The sequence below is a fragment of the Sapajus apella genome, unplaced genomic scaffold (assembly GCF_009761245.1).
Source record: "Sapajus apella isolate SASKATOON/1434 unplaced genomic scaffold, GSC_monkey_1.0 scaffold126, whole genome shotgun sequence".
Lineage (NCBI taxonomy): Eukaryota > Metazoa > Chordata > Mammalia > Primates > Cebidae > Sapajus > Sapajus apella.
This window is the reverse complement of record NW_022437066.1, coordinates 4,452,174-4,474,268: the sequence shown is the minus strand read 5'-3', so window position 1 is coordinate 4,474,268 and position 22,095 is coordinate 4,452,174. Positions and strand designations below refer to the sequence as shown.

At 56.3% G+C, this 22,095-nt stretch overlaps 1 protein-coding gene across 2 annotated transcripts in view; it reads left to right on the top strand.

Moving 5' to 3' along the window:
- Positions 1–22,095, top strand: part of ADAMTS13 (ADAM metallopeptidase with thrombospondin type 1 motif 13) — a 36,548-nt gene that overhangs the window by 7,948 nt on the left and 6,505 nt on the right. The window contains exons 1-17 of one of the 2 annotated variants that reach the window (XM_032261990.1): positions 549–883; positions 2,200–2,304; positions 3,068–3,219; positions 3,319–3,382; positions 6,273–6,399; positions 7,166–7,314; positions 7,640–7,760; positions 8,396–8,476; positions 9,360–9,541; positions 11,513–11,648; positions 11,728–11,857; positions 12,488–12,670; positions 13,972–14,161; positions 14,789–14,909; positions 17,982–18,111; positions 18,195–18,374; positions 19,184–19,366. In XM_032261990.1, coding sequence (XP_032117881.1) covers positions 2,203–2,304; positions 3,068–3,219; positions 3,319–3,382; positions 6,273–6,399; positions 7,166–7,314; positions 7,640–7,760; positions 8,396–8,476; positions 9,360–9,541; positions 11,513–11,648; positions 11,728–11,857; positions 12,488–12,670; positions 13,972–14,161; positions 14,789–14,909; positions 17,982–18,111; positions 18,195–18,374; positions 19,184–19,366 — 2,231 coding nt within the window. In that variant the 5' untranslated portion in view covers positions 549–883; positions 2,200–2,202. Of the gene's footprint in view, positions 1–548; positions 884–2,199; positions 2,305–3,067; positions 3,220–3,318; positions 3,383–6,272; positions 6,400–7,165; positions 7,315–7,639; positions 7,761–8,395; positions 8,477–9,359; positions 9,542–11,512; positions 11,649–11,727; positions 11,858–12,487; positions 12,671–13,971; positions 14,162–14,788; positions 14,910–17,981; positions 18,112–18,194; positions 18,375–19,183; positions 19,367–22,095 lie in introns of those variants that run through there. The other variant, XM_032261991.1, reaches the window with a different exon arrangement.

Below are 22,095 nucleotides of genomic sequence, written 5' to 3'. Positions count from 1 at the left end.
CACCACCGCTGCACCCACCGCTCTGTCCCACCCTCTGCGCCCAAACCCTCCGTCCACTCCCTGCCCCCACCCGTCCGTCCACCCTCTCCCTGAGCCCACCTCTGCGTCCTCCCTTGCCCCCTTGCACCCACGCCTTCGTTCCAACCAATCTGGGCACCCGCCCCTCCGGCCACTCCCATCCCACCCCCTGACTCCACAATCCACTCCCCTCTCTCCCGCTTGACTACACCCACCCTCCACCCCACCCTCCTACACCCACCCTCCGTCTCAGGCCCCTGCACCCACCCTGTTCCTTCGCCTACCCCTCAATTCGCCCGCTTACCCTTTGTCTGCCTCCACCCGCGCCGACCCCACTCTTGTCGCTCCATCAGCCCCACACCCCGATCTCCCCCGCCCACCTACGTGTCCCCCTGCGTCCCCTTCCCGCCGATCGCAGCCCTCCCCGGCCTAACCTGCATCTGCCCCATCCCACTCTGATCCGTCCCTCTGTCGCCCATCCCTCTGCTGGCCACCCGCCTCTGCGCAGGTCAGGTCGGAGTCTTAGTCTTGGTCCCAGCCCAGAGCTGACTCCTGGTGGGGGGCGCGGGCCGAGAACTCCTGTTCCCACTCACAAAAGGCCACGTCTCCAAAAGTCTCCACTCCCGCGCTCAATTCTCCGTCCCGCCTCCTCCCGGTCCTGAGCCGGGTACACCCCGGGCCTGAGCCGGGGCCTTGTCGCAGCGCAGGACGGGCGCGCTGCGTGTGGGACCCACCGGGGCCTCAGCCAGGGTCTACCGGACGCCCGCCCGAGGCGCAGCCTGGCCTCTACTACAGCGCCGACGAGCAGTGCCGCGTGGCCTTCGGCCCCAAGGCTGTAGCCTGCACCTTCGCCAGGGAGCACCTGGTGAGTCTGGCCGACAGTGGCCTGGGGTTCGCAATGCGGTCCCTTGCACCACCCAGCTCACATGCCTGCCAGGTGCACCGTGAGCACCTGCTGGGTGCCGTGCGGGGACGTATGGTCAGGGTGGCTCAGTTTAATGCTGTCTGTGGCCTCTATAAATTATTTAAAATGTTTGAACAAAAGCCCCAACACTTTAGTTTGACTGGGGCCCACAAATTATGTAGCTAGTCCTGGCAGGGCCTCTGTGCCCAAGGACTCCTGGCTGAGTGAGGACACCAATCTTAAACAGTCACCAAGGACTTCCCATCTGTTGGGGCTGGAGTCAGCTTGGAGGGCTTCCTGGAGGAAGTGGCCTCCAAACTGAACCCACAGCAGACATGGGGCTGGCAGGGAGACGGGAGATGAAGGATAACAGGCATTCCAAAAGACAGACTTCCTCACAGGGTTGCCTAGGACACTCATGGGCTCCAGTCACTTTTGCCTTGGTGGGCCCCTTCCTCCATAAAAACCATTGAGAATTATATTTTAGTATTCTTATACAATACGTAAAGTTTATGTGTTATTATAAATACGAGTATTTTTTTTTTTCTTCTTTGAGACAGGGCCTCATTCTGTTGCCCAGGCTGGAGTGCAGTGGCACAGTCATAGCTCACTGTGGCCTCAACCTCCTGGGCTTAGCCTTGGAGTAGCTGGGACTACAGGCACATGCCACAATGCCCAGCTAATTTTTAAATTTTTTTTTGTAGAGATGGGGTCTTCCTTTGTTACCCAGGCTGGCCTAAGACTCCTAGCCTCAAGCCATCCTTCCTGGGCCTAAGCCTTCTGAGTAGCTGGGGTTACAGGTGTGCACCACCGCACCCAGCTAAGTTTTGTATTTTTAGTAGAGACCGGGTTTCATCATGTTGGGACACCAGGCTGGTCTTGAATTCCTGACTTCAGGTGATCTACCTGCCTCCCAAAGTGCTGGGATTACAGGCATGAGCCACTGCGCCTGGCCTCTTCTGTCTGATTTTTAAAAGAAATTAAGACATTTCCTTGGTGAGCTTCAAGTCAGTGACAAGTTAAGAAAGCAAAAAAGGAAAAAAACAAAAACCACATTTCCATGGGCCCCCAAAAGCGTGGTGGGCCCTGGTCATGATCCCAGTTCCCCATCTATGCATTGGTCATGCCTTGTCCTCCGAGGGCATCAGTGCCCGCAGTGCAGGGTGTTGGCTGTGTCAGTGTGTCCTGCGGTCTGGGAGGGACAGTTAAGGCTGGACACTGACCTGACCTGGAAGGCCCTGATGGCCCCTGAGCCCGCCACCTGTACACCCTCCTAGGATATGTGCCAGGCCCTCTCCTGCCACACAGACCCGCTGGACCACAGCAGCTGCAGCCGCCTCCTCGTCCCTCTCCTGGACGGGACAGAATGTGGCGTGGAGAAGGTCAGAGCCAAGAGCGAATGAGAGGGCTCCTGTGAGCATGTGCGCGTGGGTGCCTGCAGTCAGGCTGTCCTGTTCCTAGGTCGGGAGGCAGGAGCTGTGTGGGGCAGAGAGCCCCGGAGTTGGCCCTGGTGACTGTCCTTTGGGTTGGTGGTCTGACCTCTTTCCTTCATCATGTGCTCCCATGCAGAATGGGAGTGTGGGCTGCCTGCTTGTATGGGGGTGCCCATGGGTTGTGGGTTCCTATGCGTGGGGTCCCAGTGTGAGGGTCCTTGTGATTATGGGGTGCCTAGGGGTGGGATCCCTGTGTAAGGGGACCCTGTGAGTGTTGAGTCCCTGTCGGTAATGTCCTTGTATGTGTTGGGGAATCTTTATGTGTTGAGGGGTCCCTGGGGAGTTCTATGTATATATGTTGGGGGTCTCTAGGTATTAGGGGATCCCAGTGGGTCTGGAGAATCCATGTGGGTGGGGTACCTGTTTGTGTTGGGGGATCGCTGTGTGTCGAGGGGTCTCTGGGGGATTCTATGTTGGGGGGTCTCTGGGTGTTGTGGGGATCCCTGTGGGTCTGGGAGACTCCATGTGGGTGGGGTCCCTGTGTATGTTGGGGGGGTCCCGGTGGGTGGGATCCCTGTGTGTTGGAGATCTCTGAGTATACTGGGGGAGTCTCTGTGTGTTGGGGGTCCCTGTGGGTGGCGTCCCTGTGTGTGCTGGGGGTCCTGTGGTGGGGTCACCGTGGGATGGGAGGTGAAACTTTCTTGCCTTGCAGTGGTGCTCCAAGGGCCGTTGCCGCTCCCTGGTGGAGCTGACCCCCATAGCAGCAGTGAATGGGCACTGGTCTAGCTGGGGTCCCCCAAGTCCTTGCTCCCGATCCTGCGGAGGAGGTGTGGTCACCAGAAGGCGGCAGTGCAGCAACCCCAGGTACTGCAGGGAGGGGTGCTCTTCCATCAGGGAGGGTGGGCACACCACATTCCCTAGTTGAAGGCAGTGTTTACCCCCCTGTCTCCTGGGCATTTTCAGACCTGCCTTTGGGGGGCGTGCATGTGTTGGTGCTGACCTCCAGGCCAAGCTGTGCAACACTCAGGTAGGCCTGTTTCCTGGGGCAGGAGGGGCAGCTGGCGGCACTGGGCCGCGGGGGAGTCCAGGTTCACACCAGAATACATGTGTGTTTCATACCACGACACATTTGAGAAGGACATTGGGGCCAGGTGGGGTGGCTCATGCCTGGAATTCCAGCACTTTGGGAGGCCAATGTGGGTGGATCACCTGAGGCCAGGAGTTTAAGACCAGCCTGGCCAACATGGTGAAACCCCATCTCTACAGAAAACACAAAAATTACCAGAGTGTGGTGGCATGTGCCTGTAATCCCAGCTACCCGCGAGGCTGAGGCAGGAGAATCGCTTGAATCCGGGAGGTGGAGGCTGCAGTGAGCTGAGATTGGGCCATTGCACTCCAGCCTGGGGAACAGAATGAGACTCTGTCTCAATAAATAAAAATAAAGAAAGAGAAGGACATTGGGACCCCAGTTTGTAAACCAGGCCAGTCCTGCTGATGGCCACAAAGCCCCTGAGGCATCCCGCCTGCCTCCGTGAGTGCCATGTTGCCCTCCAGAGCTCATCTCTGCAGGGAGAACCTCCCCGCTAGGAATGCAGTGCCCAGCTGCATGGCTGCAAAGGAGTCTTTTATTTATAAATTGAGGTGACATTTGCGTAGCCTAAAATCAACCATTTTAAAGTGGCAACCCAGTGGCCTTTAGCACGTTTGCAAGGTTGTGCAAGCTCCATTTTTTAAAGAAACTGCCAAACCATTTCCACAGTTTCCAGTACTCTAGAGTAAGCCCCGTCCGAGAGGCCGTCACCCTCCGTTTCCCCCTAGCCCTGCTACCTTGGGCTGTTGGTCTCCCTTCTGTCCCTGTGGATTGACCTGTTCTGGACATGCCACGTCCCTGGCACCAGACGACAGGTGCGCTTCCTGTCTGCCTCCCTCCCCCCGCCAACCATGTCCTCAAGGCTCACCTGCGCTGTAGCCTGCGTCAATGTCTCGTTCCTCCTTCCGGCTGAATCATATTCCACGGCAGGGACAGAACACATTTGCATCCAGTCATCTGCTGATGGACATTTGAGGTGTTTCCACCTTTTGGCTCCTGTGAACAGAACCATTATGAATGTGCTTGTACATGTTTGAATCCCTGTTTTCAGGGTTTTTTTTTTTTTTTTGAGATAGAGTTTCAATCTTGTTGCCCAGGCTGGAGAGCAATGGCAAGATCTCAGCTCACTGCAACCTCCCTCTCCTGGGTTCCAGCGATTCTCCTGCCTCAGCCTCCCATGTAGCTGGATTACAGGTACCTGCCACCACACCCAGCTAATTTTTGTATACGGAGTAGAGACGGGGTTTCACCACATTGACCAGACTGGTCTTGAACTCCTGATCTCTGGTGATCCACCCACCTCAGCCTCCCAAAGTGCTGGGATTACAGGCATAAGCCACTGCGCCTAGCCTAATTTTGTATTTTTAATAGAGACGGGGTTTCCCTATGTTGGTCAGCTGGTCTGGAACTCCCCACCTCTGGTGATCTGTCCGCCTCAGCCTCCCAAAGTGTTGGGATTACAGGCGTGAGCCATTGTGCCCGGCCCCCTGTTTCCAGTTCTTCTGGGAGTGTCTGAAAAGTGGAATTACTGGATCATGGGGGAATGCTATGTTTTACTTCTAGATTAACTGCCAAACCATTTTCCACGTGCCTGAACTCTTTCGCTTTCCCGCCAGCATTGCACAAGGGTGCGTTTCCCCACATCTGCCGCAGCACTTCCTGTTTTCTGTTTTTTTTTTTTTCCTTTTCTTTTCTTTTTTTTATAGATATGGGGTTTCGCCATATTGGCCAGGCTGGTCTTGAACCCCTGACCCCAGGTGATGCACCCGCCTCGGCCTCCCGAAGTGGTGGAATGACAGGTGTGAGCCACGGCGCCCGGCCTGTTTTATGTTTTTTGATTTTGGCCATCCTGGTGGTGTGAGATGGTGAAAGATTCTTTTTACATTGAGTTAAATTCTGCCCCCTGCTTGGATGGCCCTGGGCACGGGTTTGGCCCTGGCTGTACCGAAGTTCTGCATGTGATGAGACCCTCCCTTTCCTCCTTCCCCAAATGGACCTCCAAGACCTCTCCAGACCTTGAGGGGAGGGTCTTTGGCTGGAGCACAGGGTGGTGCGATTTCATGGAGGTAGCATGGCCAGCGTGGCTGCCCGGGGAGTCAAGTCCGATTATCTTCTCTCAGCATGCCTGCCTGTGTGCAGAGGCTCTGGTGGTGAGGGCTTTGCTTCTGGCTGCCTGCCTCCCTTTGGTTACCTTTCTCTAGGTGGGCCGCCTACGGAACACACGTCCTCGTCCCCATTTGATCGAGTCTGGGCCTCAGAAGCAGAGGCTCTGAGCATAACGCTCTTTCTCGGCTTTCTCCTTTGTTGCTGCCCGGCGTTCTTTACTGATTGTCCAGAGTTTTCCCATCAGTAGAGAGAGGCAGGTGCTCTTGTCACTGCAGTTTACAGAGCAGGGAACCGAGGCATGGCCTGGAGCTGAGGCCACACCCACATCTTTTTTTTTTTTTTTTTTTTGAGACGGAGTTTCGCTCTTGTTACTCAGGCTGGAGTGCAATGGCGCGATCTCGGCTCACCACAACCTCCGCCTCCTGGGTTCAGGCAATTCTCCTGCCTCAGCCTCCTGAGTAGCTGGGACTACAGGCACGCGCCACCATGCCCAGCTAATTTTTTGTATTTTTTTAGTAGAGACGGGGTTTCACCGTGTTGACCAGGATGGTCTTGATCTCTTGACCTCGTGATCCACCCGCCTCGGCCTCCCAAAGTGCTGGGATTACAGGCTTGAGCCACCACATCTTGATTACACTGCAGAGTGCCGTGCAATCTCCCAGGGACAACCCCCACCCCACCATGCCCCTCCTCTGCCTGTCCTCTGCCTCCTCCCGGCCAGGCCTGCGAGAAGACCCAGCTGGAGTTCATGTCAGAACAGTGCGCCAGGACTGACGGCCAGCCACTGCACTCCTCCCCTGGCGGCACCTCCTTCCACCACTGGGGCGCTGCCGTGCCACACAGCCAAGGTGGGGTCTGCGGAGCTGGGGTGGGGCAGGAGCCAGCCCTGGAGACCCTCGGACTGGGCAGAGTCATGGGGGGTGGGCCTACCATCCCTCGAGCACTGGGTAAGGTGGGTTCAGGCTCTGGCTTCCCACAGGCTGTGGATCACACCGTGGGCAGGCCTCGCTGGTAGATCAGGCACTGACGTCCCATCTCTGCTTCTCAATTTCCCATCTGTGAAATGGACATAATGGCAGTAACTCCCTCCCTGGTCGCTACAGGGATTCAGGGAGATAATCAGGGAAAACACCAAGTGTGTTCTTTCGTTCATGATTCTTTGTTTTGAGACAGAGTCTTGCCTGTTTCCCAGGCCTAAGTGCAGTGGCACGATATCAGCTCACTGCAACCTCCGCCTCTGGGGTTCTAGTGATTCTCATGCCTCAGGATTCTGCAGGATTATGCCACCACGTATTTTTAGTAGAGATGGGGTTTCACCATGCTGGCCAGGCTGGTCTCAAACTCCTGACCTCAGGTGATCTGCCTGCCTTGGCATCCCAAAGTACTTGGGTTACAGGCATGAGCCACCGTGCCTGGCCTTGGTTCATAATTCAATACCATCAGTTATTAGATTAGATTAGGATTGTGATTAGGATTATTGCCTTAGGAGGTAGGTTGGGGTGGAGGAGGGAATAGAAACCCTTGCCCCAAATGCAAAGGATGAAGCTGGGTGGGGGCTGGTGGGCCTGCCCCTCCTGCCTGGTTCAGGACCCCTTGTTCACTCTGCCCTCTCAGGGGATGCTCTGTGCAGACACATGTGCCGGGCCGTTGGCGAGAACTTCATCATGAAGCGTGGAGACAGCTTCCTGGATGGGACCCGGTGTGTGCCAAGTGGCCCCCGGGAGGACAGGACCCTGAGCCTGTGCGTGTCGGGCAGCTGCAGGGTATGTGTGGATGTTGGCGATGGCCCTGAGGCCTGCCTGTCCTATCAGAAGGCTCCTGGGGCAGGTGGGTGGGTGCTGGCCCCGATGGAGCTGCAGTGCAGTCTGCAGGAGTGGTGCTGACTTGGAGTCGGCCTGGGGTAAGGGCCGCACAGCGACCTTTGGCGAGTCACTGAGCCCTCCATGCTTGCTTCCTGGGTGGATGTTGGGTGCTACAGAAGTGTCGCTGGTTTTATGGATCCCAGAACTTCAGAGCTGGCAGGACTGTGGTGTTGGTGAGGCCAGCACCCTCCAGTGACAATGGCCCTCTGTCCCTCCCTTTGCATAGACGTTTGGCTGTGATGGCAGGATGGACTCCCAGCAGGTATGGGACGCGTGCCACGTGTGTGGTGGGGACAACAGCACGTGCAGCCCCCAGAAGGGCTCTTTCACAGCTGGAAAAGCCGGAGGTAGGCGGCCTCCCTCAGGGCCCTCCAGGGACCACTGCAGCCCCGAGCGTGGGGGCAGGGGCCGCTTGGGACACAGGGCTGGCACACTTACTCGGCCCTGGATGCCTCCTGCTGTGCCAGCTTCTCCTTCCTCCACTTCGCCGCCCTCCTGTGGCAGGCTCAGCTTTTGGCCTTGATGCTGCTGGGACTGCGGTGCCTCAGTCACGGTCGCTCACTGTAGCTGTGCTGCAGGAAAAAGAAAGAAAGAAAGAAAGGTGGACATTGAGAGGGACAGCAGTGAATGAGGGGGACGGTACTTACACTTGGAAAATCCTTGACTTTTGTTTATTTATGAGGTCAAAAATCATTTGCAAATGCCAGTGCGTCTCTGGTCAGCAGAGACTTGAACCTGCCTCCCTCTGGCGTGCCCCGTCATGCTCGAGAACTTTGGCCGTGGTCCCTTCTCCCGGCCAGGGCAGAGCCTTGGCAGGTGGTCCTCCGGCCTGCTTTTGATTGCCCCCATTACAGGGGACTCACTGCTGCTGGAGGCAGCTTCACGGCGTTGTTAGCTTTTTCCCGACCAGCTGAGATCAGCTCCCTTTGCCTGTGACGTGGTGTCTGTGAGGTTCCCGCATGTCTCCTTTGCTTCTTCCTAGAATATGTCACATTTCTGACGGTTACCCCCAACCTGACCAGTGTCTACGTCGCCAACCACCGGCCCCTCTTCACACACTTGGGTGAGTTGACTGGAGGACACCCACCCAGTTAGCTAGGCTGCAAAGGTCCCCAAGATGCCCTCACTTCTGACATCAGCCGCAAGTTCAGGGGGTTCCCCAAACCACCCTCAGGCTTGACAATTGACTAGGAAGACTCCCAGAACTCACGGAGTGCTGTGGCATGTGACTGTGGCTCCTTCCAGGAGAAAGACACGGGTTAGAACTGTCCAAGGGAAGAGGTGTAGGCAGTCTGGGAGGTTCCAAACGGGAGGCCTGCGTGTCTCAGGGACGTGACACCCTTCCAGCACTGGAGAGTGGCCATATGCATGGGGTATTGCTCACACAGAAAGCCCACCAAGTTTTTACTGGGGTTTGAGTGCAAAGACACAATTGATTCATTGGCCACATGGATACCCTCAGTCTCCTGGCGACCCAAAGCCCCCACCCTAAATCACATAGTTGGTCTTTCTGTGCGGCCAGCCCCTGCCCTAAAGGAAGACACTTGTGACTGGTGTGGCCTGTGTTTCCTCTTGGAGCCAACAGCAAAGGCTGGGCTTCTCTTTGAAGACCTGCTTCTTTGCTATTCAGGGGCACAGTGGGTCTTTCTTTCTGGAAGGTGCCTGCACCTGACCTTTGAAGCCTTGGTTGCCGGCACTTGGCGTGGGGTCCCTGAGCCCTGAGTCTGCTGAGTTCCGTGCATGAGTGCACTTGGTCAGGGAGCAGGTCATGGCACTCACCAGGTTGTGGAAAGAGGCGCAGAGCCTCAGCTGTGGCGAAGCCTCTGGGCCAGTGCCTGCGGCTCCCTAGATGAGGACTGGGGACCCCGGGAAGCAGGGTCATGGACTTGTGCTGTGAGGAGGGGGGGCTCAGCTGCACACGACTAACGGGGCTGGTTCCCCTGCAGCGGTGAGGATCGGAGCACGCTACGTGGTGGCTGGGAAGTCGAGTATCTCCCCTAGCACCACCTACCCCTCCCTCCTGGAGGATGGCCGTGTCGAGTACCGAGTGGCTCTTACCGAAGACCGGTTGCCCCGCCTGGAGGAGATCCGCATCTGGGGACCCCTCCAGGAAGACGCTGAGATCCAGGTCGGCAGGAGAGCCTGGGGGAGGCCGGCGGGGGCTTCTTGGGGGCTACAGCTGCTGGCCCGTTTATCCATCCATCCATTCCCTGATTTGTTCATTCACTCATTCCATGGTCACTTGCAGGGAACCCACTATGTGTTGGGCCCTGTGCTAGGCAAAATGTAGCTAGCGTAAAATATAACTAGCTCCTCCAGGGGCTTTGGGTCCCACAAATGAATATTAAAATGTGCCTGTGCCCAGAGTCCATGGGAGAAGGCCCTGCCGTTCTGGGATCAGGTAGCACTGGAGCGCCCTGTGCAGGGGTCGGGGGCTTCTGGGAAAGAGTGATGGAGCTGAGGTCTGAAGTGAGCAGGCGCTTCTGGGCCAAGCAGGGAGGGAAGCACATGGCTGAGGAAACCGTGTCTGTGTGGGAGGGATGAAGGGCTGTGGGGACATGAAGGCGTGCATGCAGGTGCCGTGACATCTGGGGAGCAGGCCTTGTTGCCGAGGAAGCTGAGAACAGACGTGGCTCTCATTGCTTCTTTGGGGCAGGGTGCATGGGAACCAGAAGGCTGCATTCAGGTGTGTCCTTGGTGACATGTGCTCGCCTGCGTGCATCCCCTCTGATGCTTTGCTGAATAAGGCATGTGGAGCATGGACAGAAATGAGCACAGCTGAAACAGCCCTGAGAACATTTGCAGAGGGGCCCAGTCTCAGCGGTCCCTGCTGGCTGCTCTGGCAGCGCCCACCCTCCCTACGGTTCCTCCCCCAGATCCAACCAGCATCACCCCTTCCCTGCCCCCAGTAGGATCCCTTCCTCCCCTCCCCTTGCCTGGGCCATTGTGTCCAAACGCTGGCTGCCGAGTGGCTCTCCCAGCATCCTCTGCAGTGTGTAAAAAGGCAGATTCCTGGTCCCTCTGCCTCCTCCCTGAATCAGGACTTCCCTGCGTTGGGCCTGAGAAGCCCCACTGTAACCAACACAGGTTTGTGGGGTGGCCACACGTGGGCATCAGGGGCAGGTGTTGAGTGTCACCTTGCCCCAGGCTCTGGCCTCCAAGCCGGTGTCTGTCTTGGGCTGGCCTTGGGCGCAGGACCCAGTTACCCTCCTGAAGAGCCACAGGCCCAGGAAGCTGCTGAGTCTTCCCAGTGCTCTGGGCCAGGCCCAAGCCAGCAGTCGGTCACAGGCCCCAGGGATCCAGTTTCTTCCTACCGACGTCCGGGCCTCAGCTCTGGTCCAGAAGCACTTTCTGTGCTGGCCCTGTCCTATCCCTTCTTGGCCTCCTTAGCCCAGCCCAAGGTGCCTCACAGGCATATGTCGGTGACTCTTCTTCCCAGGGTCCCCAGCCCTCCTCTAGGGAGCCACAGGCATCTGACCCAGCTTAGGGAACCTTCTCTGTGCACCCAAATACCATATCCTCTAACCTACCAATTGCTTGCCAATTACCCACCCCCAGCCCCCTATCCCAAGCCACTGGGAGCTCCTTGAGGCCCAGGCAGTGTCCTGTGCACTGTGCTGTCCTCAGAGCCTGACACAGGTCAGTGTCAGTGATTGCCTGTCGTTATTTTGGTTTTTGCTATTTGTTGAGAGAGGGTCTCGCTGTGGCCCAGGCTGGAGTGCATGGCGCTATCACAGCTCACTGCACCCTCCACCTCCTGGGCTCAAGTGATCCTCCCACCTCAGCCTCCCAAGTAGCTGGGACCACAGGCATGCCCCACCATGCTCAGCTAATTCCTTCACTTTTTTATAGAGATGGAATCTCGCTGTGTTGCCCAGGCTGGTCTGGAACTCCTGGGCTCAAGTGATCTGCCTGCCCCAGGCTCCCCGTTTTGGGTTTACAGGCGTGAGTTACCGTGCCTGGCCAGTGATTGCTTGTTGAATCAAAGATGATAGGGATGGAAGAAGAAGTTGGGAGGCTTCCCAGGGGAGGTGGCCGTGACAGTGACCCTCAGGGAGCCCCCTGGACAAGGCCTGAAGCGCTTTGTCTGTGTGTGCAGGTTTATAGACGGTACGGCGAGGAGTATGGCAACCTCACCCGCCCAGACGTCACCTTCACCTATTTCCAGCCTAAGCCACGGCAGGCCTGGGCGTGGGCCGCTGTGCGCGGGCCCTGCTCGGTGAGCTGTGGGGCAGGTGAGGCCTGGGGAAGGCTCGCCCACAGCACGGCTTGCCCCTGCAGGGAGGCGGCCTAGCCCTCCCTCTCCCCTCCCAGGGCTGCGCTGGGTAAACTACAGCTGCCTGGACCAGACCAGGATGGAGCAGGCGGAGACTGCCCAGTGCCAAGGGAGCCAGCAGCCACCAGCTTGGCCAGAGGCCTGCATGCTCGAACCCTGCCCTCCACAGTGAGTGTGGTGCTGTCTGTGCAGCTCCAGTGGGGAGAGAAGTTTCATCTGGGGCTGCTGGGCTCTGCCCCTGGCCTGTGAGGCCCACGTGGTGTGGGCCGGGCTGAGCTGCTCCTGTGCAGGCTCTCACCACTCCTATCCACAGCCCTGCGAGGGGGGCTCTGTGAGTGCCCCCATTCTCCAGCTGAGGACACTGAGGCTCGGGGCAGACATGGTGATAATGTCAGCCCAGCAGGACCCACACCTGCTGCCACCTGTCTGGGCCACCACCTTGAGCTCAGGTGCTCATGGTGAGATGGAGGTGATCGCTTACCTGGAGGGTTGTGGGGAGACTTGGGGAGCTCCTGGTGCAAAGCCCCTAGCAGTCACCACACCTGGCAGGGGCACACTGTTAGGGATAAGGCCATCCCTGCTGGCTGCAGGACGGGGGCGGCTGCCCAGCAGCACGTGATATGGATGTCCTCAGGCTTAGGCATCTGTCCAGCAGCTGGGGGACACCTGGAGAGAGGCTGGGCTGGCCTTAGTGGCCAGGGCTTGTCCCAGACCAGGGGAACTCAACACCCGCCACTCCATCACCCGAAGCCAGCCTAGGACCTGGCCAGGGCCCCAACGCTCTATCTACTTCCTCAGCTGGGCAGTGGGAGACTTCGGCCCGTGCAGCGCCTCCTGTGGGGGTGGCCTGCGGGAGCGGTCAGTGCGCTGCGTGGAGGCCCACGGCAGCCTCCTGAAGACATTGCCCCCAGCCTGGTGCCGAGCAGAGGCCCAGCAGCCAGCTGTGGCAGAAACCTGCAACCCCCAGCCCTGCCCTGCCAGGTGAGCATGGAGCTGGGTGGGGCTGGGACAGGGCCTCCCTGGGAGAGCTCACCCCCGCTGTGAGCCCCAGCGCTTCTGAGCACCCCCTCCTCCTGAGTTCTCTGGCAGGGCCTCCTCATCCTGGGTGATGGGCAGTGTCACCTGGCAGCTGTAAGTGCTGGCATCAGTTTCTTACTACCCAGGAGAGCCTGGGCCCATTGTCTCCCTCTCTGAGCTTCCGAGCCCCTGCTCTGAAATGAGGATGCCGACCTGCCTGGGATGGGTGGACGGGGGCTGCAAGGATGAGGTCAGACTGTGAAGGGAGAGCAGGAGATGTCACTTCCTCGTCACCACCATCTCCACGATGCCCATGTGGCCGCATCTCATCCCCTCAGTGTCCGAGTTGACAGTGGCTTATCGTTCTACCTTGCCACTACCTGGCTGGATGGCAGGGCAGGTCCCCTCCTCTGTGGGCTTGTTTTGTGACCTGTCTCGGGGGAGGGGATTGGTCTGGATCATTGGTGGGCTGCTCTCCCCACCCTCTTATCTGTGGCAAACAAAGCAGTCCCCACTCTTCCCTGCTGAGGCCAGATGGGGCCCCAGAATCCTTTTCAACACGGCTCTCCAGGCAGCCACTCCTGCTCAGGGCTGACTCACAGCTGACACCTGTTGGCTACCCTTAAACCTAGTGATCCGATTCCACGTGGCACCTGTTTTCCTGCACGGAGTCAGTGATTGCCTGGCTGGAGGTCGGCCTCTGCCTCTGGAGAGCTTCTCTCTCTCTCTCTCTCTCTCTCTCTCTCTTTTTTTTTTTTTAAAGACAGAGTTTTGCTGTGTCACCCAGCCTGGAATGCAGTGGCATGATCTTGGCTCACTGCAACCTCTGCCTCCTGGGCTTAAGCAGTCCTCCTGCCTTGGCAGGTGTGCGCCACCAAGCCCAGCTAATTTTTGTATTTTTTGTAGAAACAGGGTTTTGCCATGTTGCCCAGGCTGGTCTGCAACTCCCAGGCTCAAGCAATCTGCTCGCCTCAGCCTCCCAAAGTGCTGAGATTACAGGCATGAGCTACTGCGCCCGGCCAGGGATGGGTTCTGTCTCTGCACCGTGGGTGCAGGTGGGGTGCCTGACCGTCGAGCAGCGAGGGCTTGTTGAGTGGGAACCTGATGGCTGATGAATGGGGAACCCAGCGCTTCAGGGAGAGACCCTAGCTTCGCTTCTTTGTGAGGCCCCTCTTTGGGCTCCTGGATGTTGGGGAGCAGATCCTCTGCCCCAAGCAGCTGGGTGGCAGAGGCAGGGCCTGATGACTGTCCCATGCCATCCTCAGGTGGGAGGTGTCAGAGCCCAGCCCACGCACATCTGCCCGTGGAGCAGGCCTGACCTTGCAGAACGAGACCGATATGCCGGGGGCAGATAGCCTGGAGGCTCCAGCGACTGTGGGGCCCGGCTCCATAGACCAGAAGCTGCCTGCCCCTGAGCCCTGTACCGGGATGTCATGCCCTCCAGGCTGGGGCCATGTGAGTGTCCTGGACACGAGGGTGGCTGGCTGCTGAGTCCTTTATCTGGGTGTGAGAAGGAGGAGCACCAGTTGCCAGTGTCCTCCGGGCCAGAGCCCAAACACCATCCTTCTGTGGGAATGCTGCCCGAGGGCTACCCCTGCTCAGAAGATAAGCTTAGAAAGAGGGGCCAGGGCCCCGGGGAATGTCCCGTTCCCCTTGCAAGCCGGGCTGAGAGAAGCATCTGAGAAGTTTAATGCAGTTGCTACACAGAGAAATGCCACCAGGCTCCCGCCCAGCGTCCAGGGGCGGGAGGCTGACTGGCCTTGCTTGGGTGCTGGCAACCCTTGCCCCTCATGGCTGGGGGGATTGCAGGGCCACGCATGCTCCCACGTCCCACTTATGGTCCCCAGCTCTTGGCCAGGCCCACAGTGAGCACTCATGCTGCTGAGGCGCCTGCAAAGGTGGTCACGCAGCGAGGACACCTGCCGGGAGACCGGAGAGCCAGTCTCACCAAGGGAGCAGGGAGGGAGCCCCTGGTGTGCACAGGCCACTTCCTGCTGTCTCCCTCTCCTGAGAAAATCGGGACGGAGTCGCTGGGTGCTCGGAGGAGTCCCAGACCTACCAGCTTGTCGCTGTTCCCCACAGCTGGATGCCGTCTCTGCAGGGGAGGAGGCTCTCTCCCCATGGGGCAGTACCAGGACGTGGACTGGAGCTGCACCTGTGTGGGCCCCTCTGGCGGGGCCGTGCTCCGTCTCCTGCGGGCGAGGTGAGGACCCCTAGGACGCTCCTGGGGACCAGCACTCACGGTAACTTTTATTTACTTGCATGTTGCCACCTTCTAAAAGCATTTGAGGTGGATTACAGAAAATCCAGACTGCATGGGAGCACACGGTAATATACAAGGAGACTGGGTGCAATCACTGACAGCCACTTCAGATGTGGGCGTTGATTGGCTGAAAGGAAGGAAAAGATGGTAATGCCTGGCAGTGTGGCACCAGAGCCATTCCTCCTGGCCCCCGCAGAGCTGCCAGAGGGGGCCCCAACTGACGGCCTGAGCAGAGAAACCTTAGCTTTCAGATACACAGTGTTCTTCGGTTTTCCCAATCTTGTTTTATTGCAGTCAAACACACATATCATAAAATTTGCCATCATAACTATTTCTACCTGTGCAGGTCAGTGGCATCAGGCACATTTGCACTGTGGTGCAGCTGTCACCACCATCCTCTCCAGAACGTCTCCAGTTTCCCATATGAGCTCCGTCCCTGTGAAACACACCCCTCCCCAGACCCTGGCAACCTCCATTCTCCTTTCTGTCTCCAAATTCTGTGACTCTAGGGACCTCGTAGAAGTGGAATCATAGAGTATTTGCCTTTTCGTGACTGGTTGATTTCACTGAGCTTGCTGTCATCACAGTTCACCCATGTTGTAGCTTGTGTGAGAGTTTCATTCTTTTTTTTTTTTTTTTCCGATTTTGAGACGGAGTTTCACTCTTGTTACCCAGGCTGGAGTGCAATGGCGCGATCTCGGCTCACCGCAACCTCCGCCTCCTGGGTTCAGGCAATTCTCCTGCCTCAGCCTCCTGAGTAGCTAGGATTACAGGCACGTGCCACCATGCCCAGCTAATTTTTTGTATTTTTAGTAGAGACGGGGTTTCACCATGTTGACCAGGATGGTCTCGATCTCTTGACCTCGTGATCCACCCGCCTCGGCCTCCCAAAGTGCTGGGATTACAGGCTTGAGCCACCGCGCCCGGCCTGAGAGTTTCATTCTTAACAAGGAGAAAGATTCCATTGTGAGCACATCCCACACATGTCTACCCGTTCATTCATCCATGGATGCTCAGCTTACTTCCACATTCTGGCTGTTGTGAATAACGCTGCTGTGAAGATGGGTGTGCAAGCATCTGTTGAGTTCCTGCTGTCAGTTCTTTTGGGTGTATACCCTGAAGTGTGGTACTGGTCAGATCAGAATTCTATGTTTAATTTTTGAGGAGCTGCTGGACTGTTTTCCCCAGTGGCTGCACCATTTTACATTTCCACCAATGATGCATAAGTGTTCCAACATCTTCCCATCCTTGCCAACACTTTTTATTTCTGCGGTTTTTTTTTTGTTTTTTTTTTTGACAGTCTCACTATGTTGCCGAGGCTGGAGTGCAGTGGTGCGATCTTGGCTTACTGCAACCTCTGCCTCCTGGGTTCAAGTGATTCTCGTGCTTCAGCCTCCCGAGTAGCTGGGGCTATCGGTGCCCGCCATCATGCCTGGCCAAATTTTTATTTAGTAGAGACAGGGTTTCACCATGTTGGCCAGGCTGATCTCGAACTCCTGACTTCAGGTGAACTGCCCACCTTGGCCTCTCAAAGTGCTAGGATTACAGGCTGAGCCACCACACCTGGCCTATTTCTGTGGTTTTTATAGTGGCCATCCTAATGGGCTTGAGAAGATACACCACGTTCTTAAACTAAAACCCTAACCACTTGCTCAGTAAACTGTCAGCCTGATTAAAACTGAGACCAGGCTGGGCGCAGTGGCTCATGCCTGTAATCCTAGAACTTTGAGGGGCTGATGTGGTTGGATCACAAGGTCAGGAGTTCAAGACCACCCTGGCCAAGATGGTGAAACCCCATCTCTATTAAAAATACAAAAATGGCTGGTTGTGGTGGCGCGCCCCAGTAATCCCAGCTACTTGGGAGGCTGAGGCAGGAGAATCGCTTGAACCCAAGAGGCGGAGGTTGTAGTGAGCCAAGATCATGCCATTGCACTCCAGCCTGGGCAACAGAGTGAAACTCCATCTCAAAACAAATAAATAATAAATAAATAAAACCGAGACCAAAAAGAGATTTCTTTTCTTTTCTTTTTTGAGACAGGTCTTGCTCTGTCACCCAGGTTGGAATGCAGTGGTGCGATATTGGCTCACTGCAACCTTGACCTCCTGGGCTGAAGCTGTCCTCCCACCTCAGCCTCCTGAGTAGCTACTACGTCCTGCTAATTGTTTTATTTTTGGCAGAGATGGGGACTCCCTATGTTGCCCAGCCAGGTCTCCTGAGCGCAAGCGACCCTCCTGCCTCAGCATCCCAAATTGCTGGGATTACAGGCATGAACCGCTGAGCCTGGCCTATTTCTTTTGAGGATATTCCTAAAGGAGAGACTTGAGAAAACTGGGCCTAATTACATCATTGTGATAGACGCAACAAGAGATTTTCCTACTGCAAATCTGTGGTTTTTTTTTTTTTTTTTTTTGAGATGGAGTCTTAGGGTTGCCCAGGCTGGAGTGCAGTGGTGTGATCTCAGTGCACTGCAACCTACACCTCCTGGGTTCAAGTGATTCTCCTGCCTCAGCCTCCTGAGTAGCTGGCATTACAGGCACATGCCACCACGTGGACCCAGCTAATTTTTGTATTTTTAGTAGAGATGAGGTTTCACCATGTTGGTCAGGCTGGTCTTGAACTCCTGACGTCGTGATCCACCCGCCTCGGCCTCCCAAAGTGCTGATATTACAGGTGTGAGCCACCGCGCCTGGCCCATATTGCAATTCTTATAACGCCTCTCAATAAACAATAATTGCTGCCATTTGTCAAGTATCGACTATGTGCCAGGCGCTTTTCTGTCTCCCCTTTTATAAATATAAACGACTCTGCAAGGTAGATGCCATTATCTTTTTTTTTTTTAATATAAGACTCAGGGGTGAAGTCAGTTGTCTGAGGTCACACAGCTGGTAAGTGGCAGAGCCGGGACTGAAACCCAGGCAGGCCTCATGTGCCAGAGCTGCCCAGTGAGCCCAGGTTGTGGTCCTTGCTGGGCCTGACTCTTGGGGCTCCGGGTCTCTGCTTCATCCCTGCAGGCCTGATGGAGCTGCGTTTCCTGTGCATGGACTCTGCCCTCAGGGTGCCTGCCCAGGAGGAGCTGTGTGGCCTGGCAAGCAAGCCTGGGAGCAGATGGGAGGTCTGCCAGGCTGTCCCGTGCCCTGCTCGGTGAGTGAGAGGAGCAGGACTGTTTGGGGGACGTCTGGCCTTAGGGTGTGGCCTCCTACAGAGTGTTGGCCTTTTCCCTGCAGGTGGGAGACCCGAGCCTTGGCTCCATGCCCCGTGACCTGCGGAGGGAGGCGGGTGCCGCTGGCTGTGCGCTGTGTGAGGCTGGACCGTGGCCGCCCCGTCCCCCTGCCTCACTTCAAGTGTGGGCCAGAGCCCCGGCCCAGCCCCCTTGAAGTCTGCAGCCCAGAGCCCTGCCCTGCCAGGTGGGCCCCTTCCCAAGGACACGGGACGTTCTAGGTCTGCGTCCTGGTTCTTCCCTCATCTCTAGGCCCAATCTTTTGACCCTCAATGTCCTCACCCGTGGGAGCAGGACATACAGTGCCCCCAGAAGACTGGGGGGCGTTTAATGAAGGGACTAAATGCATGTAAAGTACATGCTAAATGCAGTGAATGTAAGTGCATGCTAGAAGCAACGTGTGCGAAGTGCATGGCACGGGGCGCTGCGGGCGCACGTGGCTGCTGGTGCATTCCTTCATCATGGAGCACCTAAGCCCCAGGGCTGTCCTGGAGCTAGGGGACAAGGCAGCAGAGAACAAGGCAGACAGATGTCCCTGACCTCCTGGAGCAAATGCAAGGGGAAAGAGGGACAGATAATAAGAGGACAGAGGTGGAATACAGTTTGATGGATGGGCTTCAGTGCGATGCAGCCAAACGCAGCGGCAGGGAGGTGGGGAGGGCTGGCGGGGTGGGCTCTGGGGCGCTGGTGCTGGGATCACTGTTCGAGACAGACATGCAGAGCCCTTGGGTGCCCGGACCCTACCCACACTGTCTCTGGGATACGACACCTGTGCTTTGCCCTCACCTTTCCCTGCTGTAAAATGGGTTTGTCCAAATATTCTGTCCACTCTGCCAAGCCTCTTAGGACACAAGGGAGCCTCCAGAAAGAGACCCTCTCCAGGCCCTTCCCAGCTTCCTGTCTTTTCCTGGTCTGGGGAAATGGCGGGGAGACCTGGCTCCCCTGGGTTCACAGGCCCTGGGGCTGTTTGGCGTCCCTGACTCCAGTTTGCTCCAGATGGCGGTACAAGCTGGCGGCCTGCAGCGTGAGCTGTGGGGGAGGGGTCGTGCAGAGGATCCTGTATTGTGCCCGGGCCCATGGGGAGGACGATGATGAGGAGATCCTGTTGGACACCCAGTGCCAGGGACTGCCTCGCCCAGAACCCCAGGAGGCCTGCAGCCTGGAGCCCTGCCCACCTAGGTGAGTCAGCCGGTGACGGGAAGGGCAGCTCCTGGTGTGTGCAGATGGCAGGCTGGGCGCTGTGGTATGCACCTATAATCCCAGCTACTTGGAAAGCTGAATCAGGAGAACCACTTGAGTCCAGGAATGCAAGTCCAACCTGCGAAGCATAGCGAGACCTCATCTTTAAAAAAACAGGACGGGGCTGGGCACGGTGGTTCATGCCTGTAATCCCAGCACTGTGGAAGGCCGAGGCGGGCAGATCACCTGAGGTCAGGAGCTCGAGGCCAGCCTGGCCAACATGGCAAAACCCCATCTCTACTAAAAATACAAAAATTAGTCGGGCATTGTGCTGGGCACCTGTAATCCCAGCCACTCGGGAGGCTGAGGCAGGAAAATTGCTTGAATTCCGGAGGCAGAGGTTGCAGTCAGCTGAGATCATGCCACCTCACTCTTGCCTGGGTGACAGAGCGAGATTCCGTCTCAAAAACACAAAACAAGACGAAGGTGGTCCAGTGGCCCAAGAGCCCGTCTGTGGGAATAGGGCTCCCTGGCAGGCTGTGCTAGGTGTGAGGTGAAGTTTAAGCACCATGTGGGCAGGGTGTGGTGTAGGGAGGCCTGGGGGACAGAGGAGTCCGCATTTGAGCGGAACCCGAGGCTGTGAGCACCAGCCCTCTGCTGTGGAAGACGGGAGGGGTGGAGGTCCCCACAGGGACACACGCAGCCACACGGGGACACGGGACAGCTTCCTGCTCTAGTCTGTGGGGTCTAGAGCCCAGTGATTAAGGGTGAACATTCACCCACCTCATTCACAGTTCTTTAATGGTTTCTTTTTGTAGGTTTGCATTTTTAATACATTCTTTTCTATACCATACAAAAACATCCAGAAAAGAATGTAACAGACATACATGTTCCAGCACTCAGATTTCATAGATAGCACCCTACTGCCATGTTTCCTTCCTTTACTTTTTCGTCCCGTTACTTGTATTTATTTAGAGATGGAGTCTTGCTCTGTCGCCCAGGCTGGAGTACAGTGGTGTGGTCTCGGCTCACTGCAACCTCCGCTTCCCAGGTTCAAACAATTCTTCTGTCTCAGCTTCCTGAGTAGCTGGGAATACAGGCACCCACCACCATACCCAGCTAATTTTTGTACTTTTAGTAGAGGCAGGGTTTCACCATATTGGTCAGGCTGGTCTTGAATTCCTGACCTCAGGAGACCTGCCGACCTCAGCTTCCCAAAGTGCTGGGGTTACAGGCGTGAGCCATTGCACCGGGTCAGTCTCTAGTTTTAAATAAAATCCCGTTACAGGTAAGATTTCCCTTAAATTTAGGCTGGAAGTGGTAGTTCACGCTTGTAATCCCAGCACTTTACGAGGCTGAGATGGGTGGATCATTTGAGCCCAGGAGTTCAAGACCAGCTGGGCAACATGGCAAAACCTCGGCTCTACTATAAATACAAAAATTATCTGAGCACGGTGGCGCACACCAGCATTCCCAGCTACCTGGGAGTCTGAGGCAGGAGAATCACCTGAGCCTTAGGAGGTCAAGGCTGCAGTCAGCAGAGATGCCACCACCACTGCACTCCAGCCTGAGTGAGAGTGAGACCCTGTCTCAAAAAAAAAAAGATTTTACTTAAATATAAATCCTGTACTAATCTGTGATTTATCTGGAGTATGTTACAAAGTAGGGACCAAGGGATTCTTTTTTCTAAATTGTTAACCAGCATCTGTTGAACAAGACCTGATTCCCCCAGGTGGCTCCTTGCTCATGTTGTACATTAGAATCTATGTCTAGGCTTTCTACCACGTTTTTTCTTTTCTTTTCTTTTTTTTTTTTTTTGAGATGGAGTATTTGTCCGTTGCCCAGGTTGGAGTGCAGTGGTGTGATCTCAGCTCACTGCAACTTCTGCCTCTTGGGTTCAAGCAATTTTCATGCCTCAGCCTCCTGAATAGCTGGGATTATTTTGTATTTTAAGTAGAGACAGGGTTTCACTGTGCTGGCCAGCCTGGTCTTGAACTACTGACCTTAAGCGATCTGCCGGGTTCTGCTTTCTGTGGGTTTTTTCTAGCTATTCCCTTGCCCAAAAGAATTGTTTTAAATGTTGTAGCTTTGTAACCATTTAACATCTGTGTCGCTACTGTGTCCTTATTTCTCTGCCCATGCTAAAGTCCCTCGGCTGTGTGCCCCATTTATTTTTCCACATCACATTTAGAGATGATCTGGGATTTTGTGGGAATTACAGGGCTTTTCACACTGCACCCTGCCTGCATGTTGCTTAAACATCACCTCCCACACCTAGCACAGCCTGCCAGGTAGCCCTGTTCTCTACAGACAGCCTCTTGGGCCACTGAGCTGCCCCTCACTTTTTTTTAAGAGATGGGGTCTCACTATGTTGCCCAGTCTGGACTTGAACTCCTGGGCTCAAGTGATCCTCCTGCTTCAGCCTCCCACATAGCTGGGATGCAGGCGCATACCACATGATCTCTGGCTAACCTTTTGACGTTGCTGTAGCCACCCTGGCCTCACTATCCTAGAACATTCTAGGGAGCCTCCTGACTTAGGGCTTCTGTACTGGCTCCCGCTGCCTGAAGTCTTCTGTGGATGCCCCGAGGCCCTGGATATCCCTCCCTGAGGCTCAGCTCAGACACCACAACTCCAGAGTGGCCCAGAGCCTTCCCTGAGCACCCATCCAGAACGACACACTCATCCCTCCTGTGGCTCTGCTCGGCACCCTGGGAGGTCGAGGTGGG